The 26394-nt window shown below is 53.8% G+C and overlaps 1 protein-coding gene across 3 annotated transcripts in view; it reads right to left on the bottom strand.

The window, feature by feature from the left end:
• Window positions 1-428: 428 nt before the first annotated feature.
• Window positions 429-26394, bottom strand: part of LOC135186272 (carnitine O-palmitoyltransferase 1, liver isoform-like) — a 72396-nt gene continuing 46430 nt past the window's right edge. For all 3 annotated transcript variants that reach the window (XM_064163858.1, XM_064163859.1, XM_064163860.1), the window contains exons 13-21: window positions 26036-26224; window positions 24367-24472; window positions 21034-21150; window positions 18673-18837; window positions 16595-16729; window positions 13706-13858; window positions 8926-9030; window positions 4200-4292; window positions 429-975 (exon numbers count right to left, since the gene is read on the bottom strand). In XM_064163858.1, the coding sequence (XP_064019928.1) occupies window positions 889-975; window positions 4200-4292; window positions 8926-9030; window positions 13706-13858; window positions 16595-16729; window positions 18673-18837; window positions 21034-21150; window positions 24367-24472; window positions 26036-26224 (1150 nt within the window). In that variant the 3' untranslated portion in view covers window positions 429-888. The remainder of the gene's footprint in view (window positions 976-4199; window positions 4293-8925; window positions 9031-13705; window positions 13859-16594; window positions 16730-18672; window positions 18838-21033; window positions 21151-24366; window positions 24473-26035; window positions 26225-26394) is intronic.

A 26394-nucleotide genomic window follows, 5' to 3' on the forward strand; every position in this document is an offset into this window, starting at 1 on the left:
AACCCTAAACATAAACCTCCAGCCCCAAAACAGTGAAGTGCAACAGGTACAACTTTTGCCTCTTGCTGCTTGGTGTGAGTCAGACTGAAACAACCAAATAAGCCCTAAACATGAACCCCCAGCCCCAAAACAGTGAAGTGCAACAGGTACAACTTTTGCCTCTTGCTGCTTGGTGTGAGTCAGACTGAAACAACCAAATAAGCCCTAAACATGAACCCCCAGCCCCAAAACAGTGAAGTGCAACAGGTACAACTTTTGCCTCTTGCTGCTTGGTGTGAGTCAGACTGAAACAACCAAATAAGCCCTAAACATGAACCCCCAGCCCCAAAACAGTGAAGTGCAACAGGTACAACTTTTGCCTCTTGCTGCTTGGTGTGAGTCAGACTGAAACAACCAAATAAACCCTAAACAATGAAGTGCAACAGGTACAACTTTTGCTTCTTGCTGCTTGGTGCCAGTGAGTCAGATTGAAACATGAGAACATGATCAACCTTTTCCCAGTTACTTCAGACAGGGTCGTTGTATCCCTCGGGTTCTGGACCAGAAGGAGCCTTAATTTGATGCAGAAATAAAACAGGTCAGATGCATACAACTGGAGAGCAAAAGGCAGGAGTCAAACCAGCCAAGACTTGGCCTGGGGGTTCCACACTTCATGGCCACGCACACAGCAGTTCCCAAGTCATCCTTTGTGGAAAGAAAACTCTTCCAAACTACTGAAACACAAAAAAACAACAACAACAAAAAGCAAGAAACATTTGCTGCACTGCTAAGGTTTTCCTAGGTGCTCAGAAGATGCTGACTCGGTGTATCCAGCAGCTGCTGTCTGCTGCCCCTGGCTCCGGCTGGCGCTGCAGCGCAGCTCTCCCGTGCAGAGGAGGCTCTGGGCCGTCACTTGGCGCAGTTCTGGCTGCAGCTGAACAAGGTCATGATGTCAGCCATGGCCTGCCTGATGTTGTGCCCAAAGCGGTGAGAGTCCTGGGGGAGCAAGCACACAACACACACAAGGCTGAGGGTAGCAGCCACCTGAAGGAGGTTGTTCTGGAGCATGTAGAGCTAGATCATAGAATCAAGCACAGAAGAGAGCTCCAAGCTCAGCCAGCCCAGCCTAGCACCCAGCCCTGCCCAACCAACCAGACCATGGCACTAAGTGCCCCAGCCAGGCTTGGCTGCAACACCTCCAGGCACAGCCACTCCACCACCTCCCTGGGCAGCCCATTCCAGTGCCAATCACTCTCTCTGACAACAACTTCCTCCTCACAGCCAGCCTAGACCTGCCCTGCCACAGCTTCAGGCTCTGTCCCCTTCTTCTGTCCCTGGCTGCCTGGCAGCAGAGCCCAACCCCACCTGGCTACAGCCTCCCTGCAGGCAGCTGCAGGCAGCAATCAGCTCTGCCCTGAGCCTCCTCTGCTGCAGGCTGCACCCCCCCAGCTCCCTCAGCCTCTCCTCACAGGGCTCTGCTCCAGGCCCCTCCCCAGCCTTGCTGCCCTTCTCTCAACACCTTCCAGCACCTCAACAGCTCTCTTGAACTGAGAAGCCCACAACTGGACACAGCACTCCAGGTGTGGCCTGAGCAGTGCTGAGCACAGGGGCAGGAGAACCTCCCTTGTCCTGCTGCCCACACTGCTCCTCAGCCAGCCCAGGATGCTTCAGCAGTGCAGAACTAATGACCCAGGAGAGCAGAACAACCTTTTGTATTTGAGCCCCTATCAGAATCCTGAATCATTTGCCATCAAAAAAAGTTACAGCAAGCTCTGAGAATGAAGAATCCAAACGATCTAAGTAGAAATGAACCCTGGCCCTGTCCTGTCTGTGCTGAGTGGCATCAGGAAATGAAGCTTACAGAGATGATCAGCTCCAGACAGCACCAACTGCAAAGGCCCCACTCGTACCAGCACCACACACGGCTGCTGCCTTTTCTGCAGGGACCTTTGACTTGACTACTAAGTAAAACCTAGAGGGGAATTTGAAGTGCAAGCCAACAGGCATCTGGAGAACATTTTGAACCCTGGAAAAAACAAATTTGGATTTCCTCATCTTTAATGATTAACCAAAGGCACTGAGAGCTCTCGGACAAGGGAAGGTCGAAAGAGCAAAACTAGTTCAGCTCTGTACTACTGCACAGACTCATCAGCTGCAGGGGAAGGGTGAACTGAAGCTCACTCCAAGCAGGTCTCTACAACAGCAGGCTAGTGAAGAGCTGACAACTACCACATTCTAGAATCATAGCATCAAGCAGGTGGGAAGAGAGCTCCAAGCTCATCCAGCCCAACCTAGCACCCAGCCCTGCCCAACCAACCACACCATGGCACTAAGTGCCCCAGCCAGGCTTGGCTGCAACACCTCCAGGCACAGCCACTCCACCACCTCCCTGGGCAGCCCATTCCAATGCCAATCACTCTCTCTGACAACAACTTCCTCCTCACAGCCAGCCTAGACCTGCCCTGGCACAGCTTCAGGCTCTGTCCCCTTCTTCTGTCCCTGGCTGCCTGGCAGCAGAGCCCAACCCCACCTGGCTACAGCCTCCCTGCAGGCAGCTGCAGGCAGCAATGAGCTCTGCCCTCAGCCTCCTCTGCTGCAGGCTGCACACCCCCAGCTCCCTCAGCCTCTCCTCACAGGGCTCTGCTCCAGGCCCCTCCCCAGCCTTGCTGCCCTTCTCTCAACACCTTCCAGCACCTCAGCAGCTCTCTGCAATTCAGGAGCCCACAACTGGACACAGCACTCCAGGGGTGGCCTGAGCAGTGCTGAGCACAGGGGCACAAGAACCTCCCTTGTCCTGCTGCCCACACTGCTCCTCAGCCAGCCCAGGATGCCATTGGCTCTGCTGCCCACCTGGGCACTGCTGCCTCCTCTTCAGCTCCTCTCTCCCACCACCCCCAGCTCCCTCTCTGCCTGCCTGCTCTCAGCCACTCTGCCCCCAGCCTGCAGTGCTGCTTGGGGTTGTTGTGGCCAAATTGCAGAACCCTGCACTTGGCCTTCTTCAATCTCACCCCATTGGCCTCTGCCCACCCATCCAGCCTGGCCAGGTCCCTCTGCAGCGCTCTGCTACCCTCCAACAGCTCCACAGCTGCTCCTAGCTTGGTATCATCTGCAAACTCACTGATGTTGGTCTCAGTGCCCTGCTCCAGATCATCACTAGAGACACTGAACAGGACTGTGCCCAGCACTGCTCCCTGGGGCACATTAATGGACATTAGTCTAAGAAATGTGATTAATTTGTGCTTGAGAAACGTAGCTCTGATGCATGGGCATGGGGGTTGCCAGCATTCATTGAACTGAGATGATTTTCAAGAGCAGGCAGCATCCACCTTACTCTTCCTTTACATCTGCAAGCAGAACTGTAATGACAAACCCCAAGAGGCTTCTTCCTCTTATGGGACAGCTATGAGTCATTGCACATGAGTTCCAGGGAACTGGGTGTGCACAGATGGCCTTGGGCTTGCTTTCTGCTTGAAAGCATCAAGGGAAACAGAAGATGCTGTGCTAGTTAGAAGCTACCTAGGATGTTCTGGTGAGAAGAATTAGATTACAAGCTGTGGAAAGGAAACAATGGTGATGTCTACTGCACTCATGGGCTTGCTGAGATAGGTAAGAACATAAATATAGATAACAGAGTTGCTGTCTGGGCTTTGGGCTGAACTTCACTCTCTCTCCAACCTAACCTGCCATCTGTGTGACTAATCCATCTGCTTCCTAATCTCCCTGGCTGACCCCCCCAAACTTACCTTGAATTTAAGGCAAGATCTGGGGTAAGGAAGAGGGGTGGGAGAAGGTGGCAGGGTGGTTGGGAGCCCCTCCTGAGGACTCAGGTTTCTGTCAGGGCTGTTGTGCTTCTGCATTACTTTTTACCTTGTATATTTCTGTCTATAGCTGCACAAATTGTAACTCTCTGCTTGTATCTTGTGCTAAGCTGTAAGTATAAAGCTTCATTCAATTTCCAGAGCCTCTGAGTCTAGTCTGGGTGACTTCCAAAGTGGGGGAGGGCAGGGAACACCCAAACCATCACAGATGGTTTCCCTCGTTCATAAAGCTGGTACAGATAGAAAACCCAAACCCAACCAAACCCAACCAAACAGCCTCTGGTGAGAAAGCAAACCCACATTATAGCTGCATACTGCACATCCTACTCGTTGCTTTTAGCCACTGAGCAGAGCAGTTTTGTAAGCAGGACACAGAAAGCAGAGGACAGGACTGGCTCTTACCGTCTCAGAGCAGGAGACTTTGCTGGAGACATGGAAGTGAATGGAATCTTCACCCAAGATAATGTAAGAAACACCATAGCCATCATCAGCCACCTAGGGAAAGAAGGAAGAGAACAAGTCTAAACTTCTCCTTTCTCCTTCCATTCCTACATTCACAGTTACACAACTCTTACTACACAGGTTCTACAAGCAGTTTCTCCTGGAGCAAATTTCAAGCTTCCACACCTAGGGAACTGCTGCTGAAAACTGGTTCCACTTAAAGAAGCAGTTCTTGGCTCATCTGCAGTGGATGGAATTCCCATGTTCTGGCTGGCTGTGGCATTCCCCAGCTCTGAAACAGGAATCCTTGTGCCAGGACATCATCCTGGCAAGGTCTGGCCCCAAGCAGCTCTCTAGAGAGCTCTGTGAGACAGGGAGAAAGCAGCGCAGGTGTACACCCAAACCCCCTGTCCCTTGGGATCACTCTGCAGGTGTACACAGAGAGCACACAAACACAGAGCCTGCAAACCTTGTCTTGTGAACACCTGCCCAAAGGCAGAGCCACCTAAGCCCAGGGCAGAGATACAGCCCAGAATAACCACCACGAGCAGAGCTCTGGGCCAGTTTCAACAGCAGCAGCACTTCCAAGTTTCACTGTGACCTCACGTTTCCAGTGTGCCTGCTGAAGACAGAGGCCACCCTGCTGCCATGCTCCTGCATGCCTTTCCTCACTCCAAGCTTCACAACCTAAAGCTCTGTGCTGCCAATGCTGCTGAGCAGCCTGGCACTCTTCTCCCCACTGGCACTACAGAGCTGCATTCCAGAGAGGCTTGGAGAACTCCCCCGAACCAACAAGCAGGGGGAAAGCCTGAGCTGCTTCAGCAAACCAAAGCACAGCTTGAGGACAGGAGAAGACAGAGGCCATCCTGCTGCCATGCTCCTGCCTGTCTTGCCTCCCTCCAAGCTTCACAACCTAAAGCTTTGTGCTGCCACTGCTGCTGAGCAGCCTGGCACTGCTGAGCCCCATTTGCCCCATTCAGCTTGTAAAAATCTCTACCAACACAATGGGGTCTTCAAAGCTCACAGACAGTGGCCTTAGGCACTGCTCACAGGCAGAACCATAGAACCAGTCAGGGTTGAAAGGGACCACAAGGAGCAGCCAGTGCCAACCCCCCTGCCATGCCCAGGGACACCCTACCCTAGAGCAGGCTGCACACAGCCTCAGCCAGCCTGGCCTCAAACACCTCCAGCCATGGGGCCTCAACCACCTCCCTGGGCAACCCATTCCAGCCTCTCACCACTCTCCTGCTCAACAACTTCCTCCTCACCTCCAGCCTCACTCTCCCCACCTCCAGCTCTGCTCCATTCCCCCCACTCCTGCCACTCCCTCACACCCTCAAAAGTCCCTCCCCAGTTTTTTTTGGAGCCCCCTTCAGATCCTGGCAGGCCACAAGAAGGTCACCTGGGAGCCTCCTCTGCTCCAGCCTGCACAGCCCCAACTCTTTCACTCTGTGCTCACAGCAGAGCTGCTGCAGCCTCTGAGCATCCTCCTGGCCCTGCTCTGGACACTCTCCAGCATCTCCACAGCCCTCTTGTCCCAGGGGCTCCAGAACTGGATGCAGTACTCCAGGTGGGGTCTCAGCAGAGCAGAGCAGAGGGGGAGAATCCCCTCCCTGGCCCTGCTGGCCACACTGCTGCTGCTGCAGCCCAGGCTCTGGTTGCTCTCTGGGCTGCAAGTGCACACTGCTGGCTCCTGTTGAGTCTCTCCTCCAGCAGCACCCCCAAGTCCCTCTCCTCAGGGCTGCTCTCAGCCACTCACTGCCATGCCTGTATTTGTGCTTGGCATTGCCTCCACCTTTCACTTGGTCTTGTTGAACCTCTTGAGGTTGTCTTGTGCCCACCTCTGCACCTGTGCAGGTCCCTCTGGATGTACCCCTGCCCTGCAGCCTATCTGCTGCACCACACAGCTTGGAGTGGGCAGCAAACCTGCTGAGGGACCAAGGACAAGCAGAACACTGAGTAGCCTCATTTGGAGGCAAGCAGGAACACATTCCTTAATTAGCCAGGAAACACAAAGAACAGTCAAGCAGAAATGCCTGTGCACATTCCCAACCTGAGCAGCTCATTTAGGCACCAGGGGACTGCAAACTGCTAACGGCCTGGGCACAGGCCACGTGAGATCAGAGGGCTCTGCATGGAGCCCTGCTCCACCTGTGGCAACTGTGCATGTCCTTAAGGACAGGCCATTCTCCTGCTGCAACACGAGCAGAAGGGGCTGCAGGGCTTTGAGCCACATGCACATGTCAGAAGCATCAAGCATGCACCCAAAGCATGTGGAGCACCTCTGCTGTGCAGCACCCAAAGCATGTGGAGCACCTCTGCTGTGCAGCACCCAAAGCATGTGGAGCACCTCTGCTGTGCAGCACCCAAAGCATGTGGAGCACCTCTGCTGTGCAGCACCCAAAGCATGTGGAGCATCACTGCTGTGCAGCACCCAAAGCATGTGGAGCACCTCTGCTGTGCAGCACCCAAAGCATGTGGAGCACCTCTGCTGTGCAGCACCCAAAGCATGTGGAGCACCTCTGCTGTGCAGCACCCAAAGCATGTGGAGCACCTCTGCTGTGCAGCACCCAAAGCATGTGGAGCACCTCTGCTGTGCAGCACCCAAAGCATGTGGAGCACCTCTGCTGTGCAGCACCCAAAGCACGTGGAGCATCACTGCTGTGCAGCACCCAAAGCATGTGGAGCACCTCTGCTGTGCAGCACCCAAAGCATGTGGAGCACCTCTGCTGTGCAACATCCAAAGCATGTGGAGCATCACTGCTGTGCAGCACCCAAAGCATGTGGAGCACCTCTGCTGTGCAGCACCCAAAGCATGTGGAGCACCTCTGCTGTGCAGCACCCAAAGCATGTGGAGCACCTCTGCTGTGCAGCACCCAAAGCATGTGGAGCACCTCTGCTGTGCAACATCCAAAGCATGTGGAGCATCACTGCTGTGCAGCACCCAAAGCATGTGGAGCATCACTGCTGTGCAGCACCCAAAGCATGTGGAGCATCACTGCTGTGCAGCACCCAAAGCATGTGGAGCATCACTGCTGTGCAGCACCCAAAGCATGTGGAGCATCACTGCTGTGCAGCACCCAAAGCATGTGGAGCATCACTGCTGTGCAGCACCCAAAGCATGTGGAGCATCACTGCTGTGCAACATCCAAAGCAGTGGAGCACCTCTGCTGTGCAGCATCCAAAGCATGTGGAGCACCTCTGCTGTGCAGCACCCAAAGCATGTGGAGCACCTCTGCTGTGCAGCATCCACAGCATGTGGAGCATCACTGCTGTGCAGCACCCAAAGCATGTGGAGCATCACTGCTGTGCAGCACCCAAAGCATGTGGAGCATCACTGCTGTGCAGCACCCAAAGCATGTGGAGCATCACTGCTGTGCAGCACCCAAAGCATGTGGAGCATCACTGCTGTGCAGCACCCAAAGCATGTGGAGCATCACTGCTGTGCAGCACCCAAAGCATGTGGAGCACCTCTGCTGTGCAGCATCCACAGCATGTGGAGCATCACTGCTGTGCAGCACCCAAAGCATGTGGAGCATCACTGCTGTGCAGCACCCAAAGCATGTGGAGCATCACTGCTGTGCAGCACCCAAAGCATGTGGAGCATCACTGCTGTGCAGCACCCAAAGCATGTGGAGCATCACTGCTGTGCAGCACCCAAAGCATGTGGAGCATCACTGCTGTGCAGCACCCAAAGCATGTGGAGCACCTCTGCTGTGCAGCATCCAAAGCATGTGGAGCACCTCTGCTGTGCAGCACCCAAAGCATGTGGAGCATCACTGCTGTGCAGCATCCACAGCATGTGGAGCATCACTGCTGTGCAGCATCCACAGCATGTGGAGTATCACTGCTGTGCAGCACCCAAAGCAGTGGAGCACCTCTGCTGTGCAGCACCCAAAGCATGTGGAGCATCACTGCTGTGCAGCACCCAAAGCAGTGGAGCACCTCTGCTGTGCAGCATCAAGGTGTGACAGACTAGAATCATAGAATGGTTTAGGTTGGAAGGGACCTCAAGAGTCAGCCAGTTCCAACCCCCTGCCATAGGCAGGGACACCTCCCACTGCAACAGGTCACTTAAGGTCTCATCCAACCTGGCCTTGAACACCTCCAGGGAGAAAGCAGCCACAACCTCCCTGGGCAACCTGTGCCAGTGTCTCACCACCCTCACTGCAAACAACTTCTTCCTAACAGCCAGTTTCAATCTCCCCTCTGCCACTTCAAACCCATTCCTCCTCTTCCTGCCATTCCCAGACCTTGTCAATAGTCCCTCCCCAGCCCTCCTGCAGCCCCCTTCACATCCTGCAAGGCCACTCCAAGGTCTCCTCCAAGCCTTCTCCTCTCCAGGCTGCACAGCCCCAACTCTCTCAGCCTGTGCTCACAGCAGAGCTGCTGCAGCCCTCTCAGCATCTTGGTGGCCTCCTCTGCACTGGCTCCAACACTTCCATGTGCTGCTTGTGCTGGGGGCTGCAGAACTGCCCCCAGGACTGCAGGTGGGGTGTGAGGAGAGCAGAGCCAAGGGGCAGAATCCCCTCCCTTGCCCTGCTGCCCACACTGCTCTTGCTGCAGCCCAGCACAGGGTTGCTGTCTGGGCTGCACTCACACTGCAGGCTCCTGTGGAGCTTTGCATCACCCCAGGCCCCCTGACTGAAGGTGGTTTTGCAGTGGCAGGGTTATTTAGCAAACATACCGGCCCAAATCCTCCACCACAGGACACCATCTCAGGGTTCTTCTTCAGATCAATGTGCTGCTGTGGAGTCTGACTCGTTGATAGCCTCCAAGGCTCTGACAAGACCTGTGTAAGAGATGCAAAAGACACAAAGCTCTGTAATGCACTGCCTTAAAACTTGCAACTTGCTCAAAACTAGTCAAGAGAAGACTGAAAGCACTCAGTGATTGGTCAGTAATGGCCACAGCTGCAATGCTGTGTCCCATTCTGGGCCCCCCAGTTCATGAGAGACAGGGATCTGCTGGGGAGAGACCAGCAGAGGCTGTGAGGATTGGGGGACTTGAATATCTCTGCTAAGAAGAAAGACTGAAGGGCTTGGGGCTAGTGTGGAGAAGGAGGAGAGGGGAACTGCTCGGTGGCTGTAAATAGCAGAGGGGTGGGTGTCAGGATGAAGGTGCCAGGCTCTTTTGGGGGGTGCCCATGAGAGGACAAGGGAAAAGGGGAACCCAGGAAGTTTCACTTCAGTATGAGGAGAAACAATTTTGTTGTGAGGGTGCTGGAGGCCTGGAGCAGGCTGCCCAGAGAGGTTGTGTAGTCTCCTGCTCTGGAGACTTTCAAACCCCACCTGGACATGTTCCTGGGTGCCCTGCCCTGGGTGCCCCTGCCCTGGCAGGGGAGTGGGACTGGATGATGTCCAGAGGTCTTTTCTAACCCTAGTATCCTGTGATACTGTGGTGCACCACTAAGGGTCATTCTAGTTCCCACTTCAACGGCAGGAGCAATGAAGAAGGTTACAACGTAGAGCTGAACTTGTGCCTGAGAGGCAAAATATTAACATGAGAGGTCGTGAGGTCAGTTGGGGAAAGAGAATAAAAACCCCTTCAGCAGAAATGCCATTTCCAAACTGATTCATCTGCTCCACAGCCTGCTCAATTCTGCAGAACAGGGCTCATAACAAGAGGATCATTAATGGTCATATTCAAATCCTGCTAAGCTACCCCAGGGAGTTAGAAGCTTGTAACCCCCTTGCTTTTCCAGATGAGGATCATAGAACCATAGAATGAAGCAGGCAGGAAGAGAGCTCCAAGCTCAGCCAGCCCAACCTAGCACCCAGCCCTGCCCAACCAACCAGACCATGGCACTAAGTGCCCCAGCCAGGCTTGGCTGCAACACCTCCAGCCACAGCCACTCCACCACCTCCCTGGGCAGCCCATTCCAATGCCAATCACTCTCTCTGACAACAACTTCATCCTCACAGCCAGCCTAGACCTGCCCTGGCACAGCTTCAGGCTCTGTCCCCTTCTTCTGGTGCTGGCTGCCTGGCAGCAGAGCCCAACCCCACCTGGCTACAGCCTCCCTGCAGGCAGCTGCAGGCAGCAATGAGCTCTGCCCTCAGCCTCCTCTGCTGCAGGCTGCACCCCCCCAGCTCCCTCAGCCTCTCCTCACAGGGCTCTGCTCCAGGCCCCTCCCCAGCCTTGCTGCCCTTCTCTCAACACCTTCCAGCACCCCAGCAGCTCTCTGCAATTCAGGAGCCCACAACTGGACACAGCACTCCAGGGGTGGCCTGAGCAGTGCTGAGCACAGGGGCACAAGAACCTCCCTTGTCCTGCTGCCCACACTGCTCCTCAGCCAGCCCAGGATGCCATTGGCTCTGCTGCCCACCTGGGCACTGCTGCCTCCTCTGCAGCTCCTCTCTCCCAGCACCCCCAGCTCCCTCTCTGCCTGCCTGCTCTCAGACACTCTGGCCCCAGCCTCTAGTGCTGCTTGGGGTTGTTGTGGCCAAAGTGCAGAACCCTGCCCTTGGCCTTCTTCAATCTCATCCCATTGGCCTCTGCCCACCCATGCAGCCTGGCCAGGTCCCTCTGCAGGGCTCTGCTACCCTCCAACAGCTCCACAGCTGCTCCTAGCTTGGTGTCATCTGCAAACTCACTGATGCTGGACTCCATCCCCTGCTCCAGATCATCACTAAAGATATTGAACAGGACTGTGCCCACATCTTGGCAGGCTGTGGGAGCTGTACAAAGTGGGTTTACTCTCAGCATGTAGGAGGGCAAGCAGGCAGGTGTGAGTGGCTTCACTTCCAGGCCAGCTTGAGCACAGTTTTTATCAACCAGGAAAAGAGCAGCAAGTGCAGCACAGCTGCTGTATAAAATCTGGTTTAAGCAGTAAGCCATTTGCCACGGGAATGAACAGTGACACTGGGCACTGAAAACAACAAAGTGCAGCACACAGCTCCTGTCATCCACAGTAAAAGGAAGTGATTTTGTCACAGCTGCAATAGAATGTCCTGGAGAGGACACACACATGGCCCCTGTGGCACTGCCTGGGCAGTAGGTCAAACCCTTAGGCAAGCAGTACATTTTTTGGTAGTAGTGACTGCATCTTTCTTGCAATCCTTAATTACAGTGAGTAGAGATTCCTGCATTCACAGTATGGTTGGAAGGCACCTTTAAGATCATCCACTTCCAACCCTCTGCCATGGGCAGGGACATTGCCCACTGGACCAGTTCTCATCCAGCCTGGCCTTTAACACCTCCAGGGAGAGGGCAATCACAACCTTCCCTGGGCAACCTGTTCCAGTGTCTCCCCACCCTCACTGGCAAGAATTTCTTCATGTGCTACAGAGCTCTCAGAAAACTTTGCTTCAAGGCTGCTACTCTGTACAGACAAAGCAAACTGAAACAGAACTTGGACTCATAGAATCATATCAGAGAATCAGGCAGGTTGGAAGAGAGCTCCAAGCTCAGCCAGCCCAGCCTAGCACCCAGCCCTGCCCAACCAACCACACCATGGCACTAAGTGCCCCAGCCAGGCTTGGCTGCAACACCTCCAGCCACAGCCACTCCACCACCTCCCTGGGCAGCCCATTCCAATGCCAATCACTCTCTGCCAACAGCTTCCTCCTAACATCCAGCCTATACTGGTTCATGTTCAGCTACTATCTAACAGTACTCCACAGTCCCTTTCTGTCTGCCTGCTCTCCAGCCACTCTGTCCCCAGCCTGTAGCACTGCTTGGGGTTGTTTTTGAACATCTCCAGGGATGGTGACTCCACCACCTCCTTGAGCTACCATGAGCTAGAATGGTTTAGGTTGGAAAGGACATCAAGGATCAACCAGTTCCAAACCCCTGCCATAGGCAGGGACACCTCTCACAAGAACAGGCTGCTCAAGGCCTCATCCAACCTGGCCTTGAACAGCTCCAGGGAGGTTGTGGAGCACAGAAGCACACACTGGGTGCTTCCGTGCTCCACAACCTCCCTGGGCAACCTGTGCCAGTGTCTCACTACCCTCACTGCAAACAACTTCTTCCTAACATCCAGTTTCAATCTCCCTTCTGCCAGTTATCACAGTATCACCAAGGTTGGAAGAGACCTCACAGATCATCAAGTCCAACCCTTTACCACAGAGCTCAAGGCCAGACCATGGCACCAAGTGCCACGTCCAGTCCTGCCTTGAACAGCTCCAGGGACGGCGACTCCACCACCTCCCCGGGCAGCCCATTCCAGTGCCCAATGACTCTCTCAGGGAAGAACTTTCTCCTCACCTCCAGCCTAAATCTCCCCTGGCACAGCCTGAGGCTGTGTCCTCTCGTTCTGGTGCTGGCCACCTGAGAGAAGAGAGCAACCTCCTCCTGGCCACAACCTCCCCTCAGGTAGTTGTAGACAGCAATAAGGTCTCCCCTGAGCCTCCTCTTCTCCAGGCTAACCAATCCCAGCTCCCTCAGCCTCTCCTCGTAGGGCTGTGCTCAAGGCCTCTCCCCAGCCTCGTTGCCCTTCTCTGGACACGCTCAAGCATCTCAATGTCCCTCCTAAACTGGGGGGCCCAGAACTGAACACAGCACTCAAGGTGAGGTCTAACCAGTGCAGAGTACAGGAGCAGAATGACCTCCCTGCTCCTGCTGGCCACACCATTCCTGATGCAGGCCAGGATGCCACTGGCTCTCCTGGGCACACTGCTGGCTCATGTTCAGGTGGGTATCAATCAGCACCCCCAGATCCCTCTCTGTCTGGCTGCTCTCAGCCACTCTGACCCCAGCCTGTATCTCTGCATGGGGTTGTTGTGGCCAAAGTGCAGCACTCAGCACTTGGAGCTATTGAAGCCATCCCCTTGGACTCTGCCCATCTGTCCAGGCGGTCAAGGTCCTGCTGCAGAGCCCTTCTGCCCTCCAACCCAGCCACATCTGCCCCCAGCTTGGTGTCATCTGCACACTTGCTGATGACTGACTCCATGCCCTCATCCAGATCATCTGTGAAGATGTTAAAGAGGATGGGGCCCAGTTCAACCCATTCCTCCTCCTCCTGTCATCACAAGACCTTGTCAGTAGTCCCTCCCCAGCCTTCCTGGAGCCCCTTTCAGATACTGGAAGGCCACTTCAAGGTCTCCTGGAAGCCTTCTCTTCTCCAGGCTGCTGAGCCCCAACTCTTATAGCCTGTCCTCTTAGCAGAGCTGCTGCAGCCCTCTGAGCATTTTCATGGCTCTCTTCTGGACTGGCTCCAACAGTTCCATGTCCTTCAGAGCCCAAACTCTCCCAGCCTGTCCTCACAGCAGAGCTGCTGCAGCCCACTGAGCATCTTGGTGGCCTCCTCTGGACTGGCTCCAACACTTCCATGTCCTTCCTGTTTGGAGGAGCTCCAGAACTGCACCCAGGACTCTTCCCTTCTACCAGCAGATGCTGAGCAAAGCTCAACTCTCACCTTTTTACTTCGGGAAGCCAGAGTTGGCCAAGTACATGAGCAGGTACCACAAACACTAAGCAAACTAAGAGTTACTCATTAATAGTTATCAATCCAAGTCACTTACTTCCTTGAGGAAAGGAGAGTCTACAGCCAGGTACTTGGAGACAACGTAGAGGCAGAAGAGGTGGCGGTCGATGCCCGCGCCGGTCATGGCGAGGCGATACAGGAGCTGGTGTTTGGCAGCAGCCGAGCGGAAGAGCTTCAGCTTTGTTTCAGTCTAACAGTGAGGGGGGGGAAAAAAAAGAGAGAGAACAATGAATTCAATGACCTGGGCTGAGGACAGAGGTGTAGAAACCAAGGTGCAGCAATGGTTCAAGCCTAGAGCGCATCAGGGTCAAGCACAAGATGCTGCGCGCGGCTAACACCAAACGCTCCTCATCCTTCTCACCCTTATGGACTCAACTGCAGGTATCACAGACACTGGCACAGGTTGAGGGTGGTGAGACACTGGCACAGGTTGCCCAGGGAGGTTGTGGAGCACAGAAGCACCCAATGTGATCTTTGATCACATTGGGTGCTTCTGTGCTCCACAACCTCCCTGGAGGTGTTCCAAGGCCAGGTTGGATGAGACCTGTTCTAGTGGGAGGTGTCCCTGACTATGGCAGGAGGTTGGAACTGGATGGTCCTTGAGGTCCCTTCCAACCTAAACCATTCCATGATCTGCCTGCACTTCCCTCAGAACTGCCAGCTACAACTCTGTCCTCAAGGACCATGATGTAGCCTACTTCTAAAGATGTTCCAAGTGAAAAAACAACTTCCCTAAACAATCCAGTTCAGGCCTCTCACTGTTTCTCTCCTTATTTATTATCCTTACTAGGAGAAAATGATTCCCTTGTTGTTTTCTCCCCCCTGACTTTTAAGTCCATCACTTCTCAGGATGGAGAACAGATCATTTCAGTCATCTCTGCACCAGACCTTCTGTCCTCTTTAGCACACTCCAGCTGATTTTCGCTTCTACGCTGTCCTCGCTTCTTTAGACTAGGCAAGAACTCTCAAGTTCAAACTCTCCTCAGACATCCCCTTCAGACATTTCTAACCATCTCTGCTCTCTTTTAAAGACTCTCTTCAATCTATCCATCCCTCAAGGGTAGTGTCCAACACTGCCTGTACCATTTCAGCCAGCAAGAAAGGGCAGAGACAAAAGATGACTGATAAGAAGCAGCAGGACTGAGCTAAGAGGTCCATTCTTCCCAGTATCAGCATCTGTACTGATGATCTGGAGCAGGGCATTGGACCTCAGCATCAGTGAGTTTGCAGATGATACCAAGCCAGGAGCAGCTGTGGAGCTGTTGGAGGGTAGGAGAGCTCTGCAGAGGGACCTGGCCAGGCTGCATGGGTGGGCAGAGGCCAATGGGATGAGATTTAACAAGGCCAAGTGCAGGGTTCTGCACTTTGGCCACAACAACCTCAAGCAGCACTACAGGCTGGGGCCAGAGTGACTGAGAGCAGGCAGGCAGAGAGGGAGCTGGGGGTGCTGGGAGAGAGGAGCTGAAGAGGAGGCAGCAGTGCCCAGGTGGGCAGCAGAGCCAATGGCATCCTGGGCTGGCTGAGGAGCAGTGTGGGCAGCAGGATAAGGGAGGTTCTTGTGCCCCTGTGCTCAGCACTGCTCAGGCCACCCCTTGAGGGCTGTGTCCAGCTGTGGGCTCCTGAATTGCAGAGAGCTGCTGAGGTGCTGGAAGGTGTTGAGAGAAGGGCAGCAAGGCTGGGGAGGGGCCTGGAGCAGAGCCCTGTGAGGAGAGGCTGAGGGAGCTGGGGGTGTGCAGCCTGCAGCAGAGGAGGCTCAGGGCAGAGCTCATTGCTGCCTGCAGCTGCCTGCAGGGAGGCTGTAGCCAGGTGGGGTTGGGCTCTGCTGCCAGGCACTCAGCAACAGAAGAAGGGGACCCAGGCTCAAGCTGTGCCAGGGCAGGTCTAAGCTGGCTGTGAGGAGGAAGTTGTTGTCAGAGAGAGTGATTGGCACTGGAATGGGCTGCCCAGGGAGGTGGTGGAGTGGCTGTGGCTGGAGGTGCTGCAGCCAAGCCTGGCTGGGGCACTTAGTGCCATGGTCTGGTTGACTGGCTAGGGCTGGGTGCTAGGATGGGCTGGCTGAGCTTGGAGCTCTCTGCCAGCCTGGCTGATTCTCTGATTCAGAGGCGTAGTGCTGCAGGTGCTAAGTCGATGTTGAGTTACTGATTATTGTGGACCTACTATGGACCTTCCCTATAGTAACATGCAGCCCTGCAGGGGTTGCTGGGTGCAGTACCTGAGCACATCTCTAGTTAACAAAAACCTGTTCTTTTTTCAGGTATAATTGTTACTGACTCTAAAGAACTGGGAAGCCTCTTCCCTGCTCAGCAAACCCTGCTGTGATGGTTTAGGAGTTCCCTGCCCCCCCACTCTTATGAAATCACCCAGACTAGACTCAGCTGAGCTGGCAGTTAAGCACTGAAGCTTTCTGCTCACAGCTCAGCACAAGACACAAGCAGATAGTTACAATATTCACAGCTCCAGACAGCAGCAGACAAGTTAAAGGCAATGCAGAAACACAACAGCCCTGCCAGAAACCAGAGTGCCCAGGAGGGGCTCTCAACCACCCTGCCACCTTCTTCCCACCCCTCTGCCTTATCCCAGAGTCTGCCTTACCTGCAAGGTGAGCTGCAAGGGTGGGCAAGGGGGGTTAGAAGCAGAATTAGTTGGGTTACACAGCAAAGGCCCAGAAGGAAGCACAGACACACACACTGACACTGTCTTATCTAATTTGTGTCCTTGCTTTCATCCATCTCAGCCAGCCTGTGAGTGCAGCAGAGCTCAGCATCGTTTCCTTTGCCCAGCCTAGAGTCTAATTTCTCTCACTAAAATATTCCAGTTAGCCTCAAACCAGCACACCTGCAAACGCAACCATTGGTTCATCAGCTGGAGCTGTGAGAGCTGTGCCTGGCAGTGGGCTGCAGAGCCCTCGGGATGCCTGTGAACTTACACTCTCAGCTGGGTCCTCCATGGCACGGACAAAGTGAGTGGATTCCACGGTACAGGAGCGCACGGTCTCGGTCCTGCCCTCGCGGAACAGGCGCGTCATGGAGGCTTCATACGTCAGGGAGAACTTCCCCATGTCCTTCAGAGTGCAACAGCAGCCAGTTAGAGCTCTGCCCAGGCTTAGCCCCCACCTGCCCTAACCAACACCTCACATACAGCAGCCCTGTGAGGAGAGGCTGAGGGAGCTGGGGGGGTGCAGCCTGCAGCAGAGGAGGCTCAGGGCAGAGCTGATTGCTGCCTGCAGCTGCCTGCAGGGAGGCTGTAGCCAGGTGGGGTTGGGCTCTGCTGCCAGGCAGCCAGCACCAGAAGAAGGGGCCAGAGTCTGAAGCTGTGCCAGGGCAGGTGTTGGCTGGATGTTAGGAGGAAGTTGTTGTCAGAGAGAGTGATTGGCATTGGAATGGGCTGCCCAGGGAGATGGTGGAGTGGCTGTGGCTGGAGGTGTTGAAGCTAAGCCTGGCTGGGCACTTAGTGCCATGGCCTGGTTGCTTGGCTAGGGCTGGATCTCTACTTAGGCTCACACTTGGGCTCAGTGTCCAGCCCTCTGGCCCAGCCACTCCTCATGCTCACACTGTGATCATCACAGACTTTTCAGACTGCAGGGGCTCAGAAGTACCAACACATGCTTAGCACAGAGCAGCAGCACTGTTAGGTGGAGCACAGGGCACAGGCCAGTGCCAGTCCCTTTGGGTAAATCTGGAACTGCAAACACTGCAAGGATCCTGGAAGTGTTGAAGCAAAGCCTGGATGAGGCACTTAGTGCCATGGTCTGGTTGATTGAGTAGGGCTGGGTGCTAGGTTGGGCTGGATGAGCTTGGAGCTCTCTTCCAACCTGCTTGATTCTATGACACAGATCACTCCACAAATCAAACTCGGTGTGATGCTTTTAGCAGCCACCATGAGCAGTCTCACAGTAATCACAGCACAAATAGTATCAGGAGCAGAGTTTAATCAGTGCTAAAAGAGCAACCAAAGTAGACAGGACTACCCCAGGCTTCTGCACTGTATAACAGAAGCTGTTTTAAAGGCTGGCAAAAGCCACTATGAAAGCTCAGGGACTTCCTGATGAACACAGCCCTGTTAAGAGAAACAGGGAGAAAGAGCAAACTCTGCCAGCCTTCAGTGTATCTGCAGTTAAATCTCTACCAGCACAGAGATGCAGAGCTGTGGGAGGGATCCCTGAGAACATGAGAGCTGAAAGCAGGCTGTGTGGCTCCCACACACCCTGTAGGTGTGCACAGACCTTTGGATCTACAGACTGAAAGCTGCCAAGTGGCAGAAGTTTATCTGGCACTCCAGAAGCTCTGCCTGTCTGAAACACACATCAGGAGAGGTCAGAAGGAGGTTGTTGTTTTAAATGAGGGGGAGAAACCTCCAAAATGAAAGCAGTGTGTGGGTAACTGAGCCATGGGCCACGGAGCTACACATGGTAAGCGGTGACACTATCCAGGAAATCTGGATGCTGTGACAAAACATTTGTTATTGCTAAACCCAAAAGGCTTAAAAACCCCTTTCTGTAGATGTGGATGTTTATATATACACATCCATAAACCAAGGCAGAGTAGCAGCTCACCTGCAGGAACGAGAAAGCAAAACTAAAAGCACTCAGGTTGCCACACTGGTGTTGTCTGCAAGCACGTCACAGAAAAGCTGAGCTAAGAGACAACACAGCAGCATTTCTGTTTGCCCATGAGGACAGAAGTGAGAGGCACTCTGAGCTCAAAGCTAAGCTGAGCACTGCTCCTAACACTGTTTAAAGTAACACTCAGAGCAGTGGAAGTCTCCTATCTACTTCTTTCAAGTCCAGAATGCCTCAGGACAGGCCAGCTAAGCAGCAAACCCTGCCCAAGTGTCAGGATGCTGACCTTTGGACAATTGATTTCCAGTGATCTGTTCAGGGTTTGCCTCCACTTCCATGGAATGTCTTTAACGACCTTGCAAAGCAGTCCCAGATCCCCCCCAGCTTGCCTCACCCAGTGCCAGAGCTGATGGCTCCACGCAGCGCAGCACTCAGGCGTTCCTTACCCGGTAGTGAGCCAGCTGCAGGGCAAGCTGCACGAAGGCATCAGGGCTGGTTTTGGACTTCTTTATTTGCCCCTTCCCAAAAGTATCAAAGAGAAATGAACAGAAGTCCACATCATCTGCCAGAGCCGTGGCTGTGCTCAGAGACCTCTCAATCACCTCTTGACACTAAAAGAGACAAAGAGACGTGCAGCTGTATGAACTGGGTTGGACTGGAGAGAGCTGGTGGGAAAGTGCAAGGTGGTTTTAGCTGGTAAAACAAGGAATGCAGCCTGGAGAAGCCCAGGGACTGGCTGCCTGCAGTTGAACTGCAATTCTTTGACTGCCTTCTGTCTAGAAAGCCTGGGAGAGAAGCTGGGAGCCACTATGCCTACTGGTAGAGCAAGAGCTTAAGATTCTTAAGTTTGAGCTGAGTGCTGCCAGCTCCCAGCCTGGTATCTCTGAAGGGCTCAGCGTGGGCAAAGAAGGCCGACAGGATGCTGGGTTGCATCCCCAGGGGCATCCCCAGCAGAGATAAAGAAGTCCTTGTCCCACTCTGCTCAGTGCTGGTCAGCCCACACCTGGAGCTCTGCCTGCAGGTTTGGTCCCTGCGGTACAAGAGATGTGGACAGGCTGGAGAGTGCCCAGAGAAGGGGCAGAGAATGAGCAGAGGGCTGGAAGGGCTCTGCCCTGTGAGGAGAGGCTGAGAGCTGGGCTTGCACAGCCTGGAGGAGAGAAGGCTCAGGGCAGACCTTATCACCACCGAGCAGGACACAAAGGGAGGCTGTCAGGAGGGTGGAGACTCCCTTGTGCCAAGGAGTCCCATGGAGCAGACAAGGAGGGATGGGGACAAGTCAGTGCTGGGGACACTGCCATTGGGCTCCAGAAGGAAATGCTCCCCAAGAGCACAGCTGGACACTGGAATCATCTGCCAAGGGCAGCAGTGCAGTGTCCTGCACTGGGCAGTTTGGAGGCTCAGCTTGGCAGGCTGCTGGGCAGCTCACTGCAGCTGCAGCAGCACTCAGAGAGGTTGGAGCAGATGGTCCTGGGGGTCCCTCCCAAGCTAGCACTGTGTGAGTCTGTGATCCTGTGTGTGCCAGGGAAATCATCAGCCAAATAATCTCCCTTTGGAGAAAGAGGAGAAGCTCCCTTTGCCAGGAAGTTAACATTGATTTAAAAGGCTACTAAGTTCTGATGCAATAAATGCCTGCAGTCCAAAAACTAAACTGAACCCCCACACCCCACTGCCACTGACTGCTCAGGCCACTACACTACAAAATAGTGACCTGCAAAGGCTGCAGCCAGGTGGGGTTGGGCTCTGCTGCCAGGCAGCCAGCAACAGAACAAGGGAACAGAGTCTGAAGCTGTGGCAGGGCAGGTCTAGGCTGGATGTGAGGAGGAAGTTGTTGGCAGAGAGAGTGATTGGCATTGGAATGGGCTGCCCAGGGAGGTGGTGGAGTGGCTGTGCCTGGAGGTGTTGCAGCCAAGCCTGGCTGGGGCACTTAGTGCCATGGTTAGGTTGGAGATGAGGAACAATTTCTTTGGTTCAAGAGTGGTCAGGGCTTGACACAGACTGCCCAGGGTGGTGGTGGAGTGCCCATGCCTGGAGGCATCCCAGCAAGGTGTGGCCATGGCACCTGGGGCCATTTTTTGATGGCCATGGTAGGGCTGGGCTGCTGTTGGACTGGATGAGCTTGGAGACCTTTTCCAACCCAAACAGTTCTATCATTCCATGATCCAGGAAAGGCAGCAAGGTAAAGGACTGTGAAAGACACTGTTGCACCAAACCAGTTGGTAGGTCTTTGCAGAGGATTTTGGATGGTTGGTTTGTTGTTGGTGTTAGGGTTCAAGAAGCTGTAGATCACAGAATCACAGAAAGCCTGAGGTTGGAGAAGCCCCTCAGGACCACCAAGTGCAACCCATATCATCCCTACCCTACAAGCCTCACCCTAAACCACATCCAAACAACCTTTAAGCGCAGCCAGGGCTGCTGACTCCACCACTTCCCTGGGCAGCACATTCCATTTGTCTGACCACTCTTGGTGGGAAAAAAAAAGGTTCCTAATGTCTGGTCTAAAGCTGTGTTCCTTCAGGCCAGAGCTCAGTGGTCACAGGAGCTGGGTTATGGCTGGACTCAATGACCTCAGAAGGTCTTTTCCAACCCGAATGATTCAAATGCTCTACAAAATCCTTGGCCACTTATTTTTGCTACCTTGCCAACCAAGACAGTTCCCAGGAAAAAGCTGGCATCTGCTCAGAGAGATGATGTTAAAACCCCCTGACACCTGAAGAGAAGTGAGTCCCATGCACACAGGGGACACACAGCTGAGTAACAACTGGCAAGGAGAAGCTTCTATCCCCAGCCACTTGCTCTTCCGTACTTACCTCTTCTGGAATTTCCCACTGTAGTTTGGTAGGGACAGGAATGTTCTGATTGATCTCTCCTTTACAGTGCCCATCTTCTGTATAACCCAGCTCCAGGTATTCTGTTGCCATCACGTTCTGCAGAAGAGAGAACTCAGGAGCAGTGTGGCCAGTAGGACAAGGGAGGTTATTCTTCCCCTGTACTCAGCACTGGTCAGGCCACACCTTGAGTGCTGTGTCCAGTTCTGGGCCACTCAATTCAAGAGAGCTGTTGAGGTGCTGGAACATGTCCAGAGAAGGGCAACAAAGCTGGTGAGGGGCCTGGAGCACAAATCCTATGAGGAGAGGTTGAGGGAGCTGGGCCTGTTTAGCCTGGAGAAGAGGAGGCTCAGGGGTGATCTTATTACTGTCTACAACTACCTGAAGGGGCATTGTAGCCAGGTGGGGGGTGGCCTCTTCTCCCAGGCAACCAGCAATAGAACAAGGGGACACAGTCTCAAGTTGTGCCAGGGTAGGTATAGGCTGGATGTTAGGAGGAAGTTCTTCCCAGAGAGAGTGATTGGCATTGGAATGGGCTGCCCAGGGAGGTGGTGGAGGCACCGTCCCTGGGGGTCTTCAAGAAAAGACTGGATGAGGCACTTAGTGCCATGGTCTGGTTGACTGGCTAGGGCTGGGTGCTAGGTTGGACTGGATGATCTTGGAGGTCTCTTCCAACCTGCTTGATTCTATGATTCAGAGCTGCAGCACAGGCAGCTGCACGCCGAGCGCCGCGGTGGGCAAGCAGCACAGCCCACGGCCGGGCACTGCTCACACCAGCCAGACACTGACACCAGCTGCAGCTGAAGCCCTCTGCTTTCACTCCTTATTTCATTTAAGGCCTTTTGATTTGCAGTGTGAGAGGGAAGAACAGCAGCTGTGCACAGACATCCAGGGCTGCTACTGAACTCCATCAGAATGGTTCTAGCAGAAGGCTCAAACTCGGTGGTGGTCAGCCAAGAGCACTCTTGCAGGCTTTAGTCTTTACAACCTTAGCCCATATTAGAGGCTGGAGGATCTGTGATCTGCCAGAACTTGTTGATCAAGAAACAGATTTTCAGAGTAAGTGCACAAGCCTGCACAGATTTTCATACCTTTTAAAGATTGGCATTCCACTTAAAACTGAAGCCCAGGCTAGGTGTGCTCTAGAGCTCTCGGGTGGGAAGGGACAGGTATCCACTGTGGCTTCAGCAGAGGTGGACTCACATGCCCAAGGTATTAAAACATTCCCAAGCTATTAAAACCAAACTATCTATACATTTGAATCTGTTAAACCTGGGATGAGGCACTTAGTGTCATGGGCTAGTTGACTGGATAGGGCTGGGTGAAAACAGGGATAGAAAAGGCTTGGTGGGAATGTGCTAACCACATAGCCAAGATAACCAATGCAGCTTCAGCAGAGGTGGACTCATATTTCCAAGGTATTAAAACATTCCCAAGCTACTAAAACATTCCCAAGGTATTAAACCAAAATTAAATTATTAATAGATTTGAATCTGTTAAAACGTGGAAAGATAAAGCTTGGTGGGAATGCACTAAACCTGTGTCTGAGATAAACAATGCAGCTTCAAGAAAGGTAGACTCACATTCCCATGGTCTTAAAACATTCCCAAGGTGTTAAAAACAAATTATCAATTGATTGGAATCTGTTAAACCTGGGATGAGGCACCTAGGGCCATGGTCTTAGTTGATTGGATAGGGCTGGATGAAAACATGGAAAGAAAAAGCTCAGCACTGCTCAGGCCACCCCTGGAGTGCTGTGTCCAGTTCTGGGCTCCTCAGTTCAAGAGAGATGTTGAGGTGCTGGAAGGTGTTGAGAGAAGGGCAACAAGGCTGGGGAGGGGCCTGGAGCAGAGCCCTGTGAGGAGAGGCTGAGGGAGCTGGGGGTGTGCAGCCTGCAGCAGAGGAGGCTCAGAGCAGAGCTCATTGCTGCCTCCAGCTGTGTCAGGGCAGGTCTAGGCTGGCTGTGAGGAGGAAGTTGTTGTCAGAGAGAGTGATTGGCATTGGAATGGGCTGCCCAGGGAGGTGGTGGAGTGGCTGTGCCTGGAGGTGTTGCAGCCAAGCCTGGCTGGGGCACTTAGTGCCATGGTCTGGTTGGTTGGGCAGGGCTGGGTGCTAGGTTGGGCTGGCTGAGCTTGGAGCTCTCTTCCCACTTGCTTGATTCTATGGTTCTATGTAACTGCTCATGGCTTTCAGTTTAAAAGAGAATGGAAAAACCCTCAAAGGGGATTGCAAGCAGTGAATTAGCTCCATGATGTACAGCCCTGACCAAATGTGCAGTTCTTGCATTCACTGCAGATAAACAGAGATCATTTTAAACAGCTTCTCGACCTGCAGCTCAGCACACAATGACTGAAAGCAAAAGCTCAGCTCTGCTGTTTCTTTGTGTTTTGGAAGCAGGGGATTGTCACAGCAGAAGCTGCAGCCCTTCAGGAGCACGTGGAACACAATGCTGTGGCAGGCAGGCAGCCACCTACTGACTTAAAATGCCAGGAACCAGTTAGCTGGGAGCTGTAGCAGTGCTTTCTGGAGACATCTGTGCTCATTAGGACCTTTCTGGTGCAGCCACCTCTAGTGGTCCTTTTTATTCCACTGTTGCTCCTCAGCAGCACACATGCAAGTGACTGAAACTGCTGCTGATCTTCAGGACTGCTGCATGGCCTCCACCCCTTCTGAGTGCCCTTGCTCTGGCAGTGGGGGGCTGGACAGGAGGATGATCTCCAGAGGTCACTTCCAACCCCTAACGTTCTATCAGGACAGGCTGAGAGAGTTGGGGCTGTGCAGCCTAGAGAAGGCTATAAGGAGACCTTGGAGTGGCCTTCCAGGATCTGAAGAGGGCTCCAGGAAGGCTGGGGAGAGGCTATTGACAAGGTCTGGTGATGACAGGGCAAGGGGGAGTGGGTTTGAACTGGCAGAGGGGAGACTGAAACTGGGTGTTAGGAAGAAGCTGTTTGCAGCGAGGGTGGTGAGACACTGGCACAGGTTGAGGGTGGTGAGACACTGGCACAGGTTGAGGGTGGTGAGACCCTGGCACAGGTTGAGGGTGGTGAGACCCTGGCACAGGTTGGCCAGGGAGGTTGTGGAGCACAGAATCACCCAATGGGATCTTTGATCCCATTGGGTGATTCTGTGCTCCACAACCTCCCTGGAGGTGTTCAAGGCCAGGTTGGATGAGGCCTTGAGCAACCTGTTCTAGTGGGAGGTGTCCCTGCCCATGGCCGGGGTTGGAGCTGGCTGAGCCTTGAGGTCCCTTCCAACCTAAACCATTCTATGATTCTCTGATTCTCTTCTCACTAACAACCTCTCCTGAAGACCTACCTCCCACAAGTGTCCAACAATAGGAGCATCTGCCCACGAGTGCTCTGCATTCAGGCCCATTCTGCCATTTCTGAAGACTACCAGGGTGAATGTTTTATCAAACCACCTACAAAAGAAAGGCAGATTTCAGAAGCATGCTGATGCTGCAACTTCATCTCTGAAATTCAGAGTCAAATCCACTTGTTCTTGATGTTTAAAGACTCAAAGGGTGCCTTGTTTAAAGGTCCATTTGCTATTATTCAGGAGGTTATCAGATACCAATTTGAACATCAGGAAGTTCAGTGAAGCCAAGTGCAAGGTCCTGCATCTGGGCTGGGACAATCCCCACTACTGATGTGTGGACTGGGGATGAACAGACCAAGTAGTTCTGCAGAGGAGGACTTTGGGATCTTGGTGGATGAAGAACTGGAGCCAAGGTGGCAGCAGCTCAGAAAGCCACTCATGTTTTGAGCTCCACAGGGCTGGCAGGTCCTGAGCCCACCCCAACACCTCAACAGCCTCAACACCACAACAGCAAGGACCTCTTCAGGTGGGTCTAAAGGAAGGCCACAGAGTGGTCAGAGAGCTGCAACACCTCTGCCATGATGAAAAGCTGAGAGTTGAGGTTGTTCAGCTCGGGGAAGAGAAGGCTCTGGGCCACCACCACCTTGTGGCCTTTCAGTATGCAGAGCAGGCTCGTTGGCAACACTGGGAAAGCCATTCTGCCACAGCCTGGTGCCAAGCCAAGGGGCAATGGTTATGAATTGCAGGAGAGGGGATTTAGGCTCATCCTAAGGGAGAACACTCAGTAAATGGAACCTTTTTTAAACAGAGACTGAGACCACAAAACAGCATCCAGAGAAAGTGGAGATATCCATCACTGGAAGTGTCCAAGGTCAGGCTGGGTGAGGCTTTGAGCAATTTGATGGAGTGAAAGATGTCCCTGCTCATGGGAAGGCAAAGGGACTAATGATTCTGGAGCAGCTGGGGGTGAGGAGGGGCTGAGGCAGCTGGGGGTGTGCAGGCTGCAGGAGAGGAGGCTCAGGGCAGAGCTCACTGCTCTCTGCAGCTCCCTGAAGGGAGGCTGCAGCGAGGAGGGGGCAGCCTCTGCTGCTTGGTGCCAAGGCACAGGAGCAGAGGAACTGGTTCCAAGCTGCAGCAGGGGAGGCTCAGGCTGGACAGGAGGAAACATTTCTGCCCTGGAAGGCTTCTCAAAGCTTGGCCCAGGCTGCCCAGGGCAGTGCTGCAGTGCCCATCCCTGGGGGTGTTCCAGCAGCCTGTGGAGCTGGTGCTGAGGGCCCTGGTTTGGTGCTAAGCCTGCAGTGCTGGGTGCAGGGCTGGGCTGGAGCAGCTTGGAGTGCTTAGGGACATGGTTTGGTGCTGAGCCTGCAGTGCTGGGTGCAGGGCTGGGCTGGAGCAGCTTGGAGGGCTTAGGGACATGGTTTGGTGCTGAGCCTGCAGTGCTGGGTGCAGGGCTGGGCTGGAGCAGCTTGGAGGGCTTAGGGACATGGTTTGGTGCTGAGCCTGCAGTGCTGGGTGCAGGGCTGGGCTGGAGCAGCTTGGAGGGCTCCTGCAGCTGGCTGGATTGTGAGACCTTTGAAGGTCCCTTCCTACCCAAGCCCTCTGTGATCCTATGGAATGTACCAGCTGCGCGAGTTAGAGAAACCCCACAGGAGAGGCAGGACTGTACCTGTCATAGCATCTGCCATGGATTAATGACTTGGCATAGGCATCCAGAGACCTCACTGGATCTTCTTTCCTGTAGCCTTGCTCAGTGTCATCCAGTGTCACGAAGAATGCTGCCTTCTCAATGGCATCCAAGGACTGCTTGTTCTTGCCGTGGCTGAAATACGCCTGCCGAGCTCTAGCCCACGGCACTCTGCAAAGAGGAGTCACTTAGTATTACATGCACCTCTCACTGCTGCCTTTATCAGCCTCAACAGCTCCACCACACACTCCTCTTGCTTCTCTCAAATCTGAAGTGACTTCTTTGACTCTTTTAAAACCATATTGTAAGGGTAAAAGTACACAAAGTAATGCTAGGAACCA

Source organism: Pogoniulus pusillus, chromosome 24 (assembly GCF_015220805.1).
Source record: "Pogoniulus pusillus isolate bPogPus1 chromosome 24, bPogPus1.pri, whole genome shotgun sequence".
Classification (NCBI taxonomy): Eukaryota; Metazoa; Chordata; class Aves; order Piciformes; family Lybiidae; genus Pogoniulus; species Pogoniulus pusillus.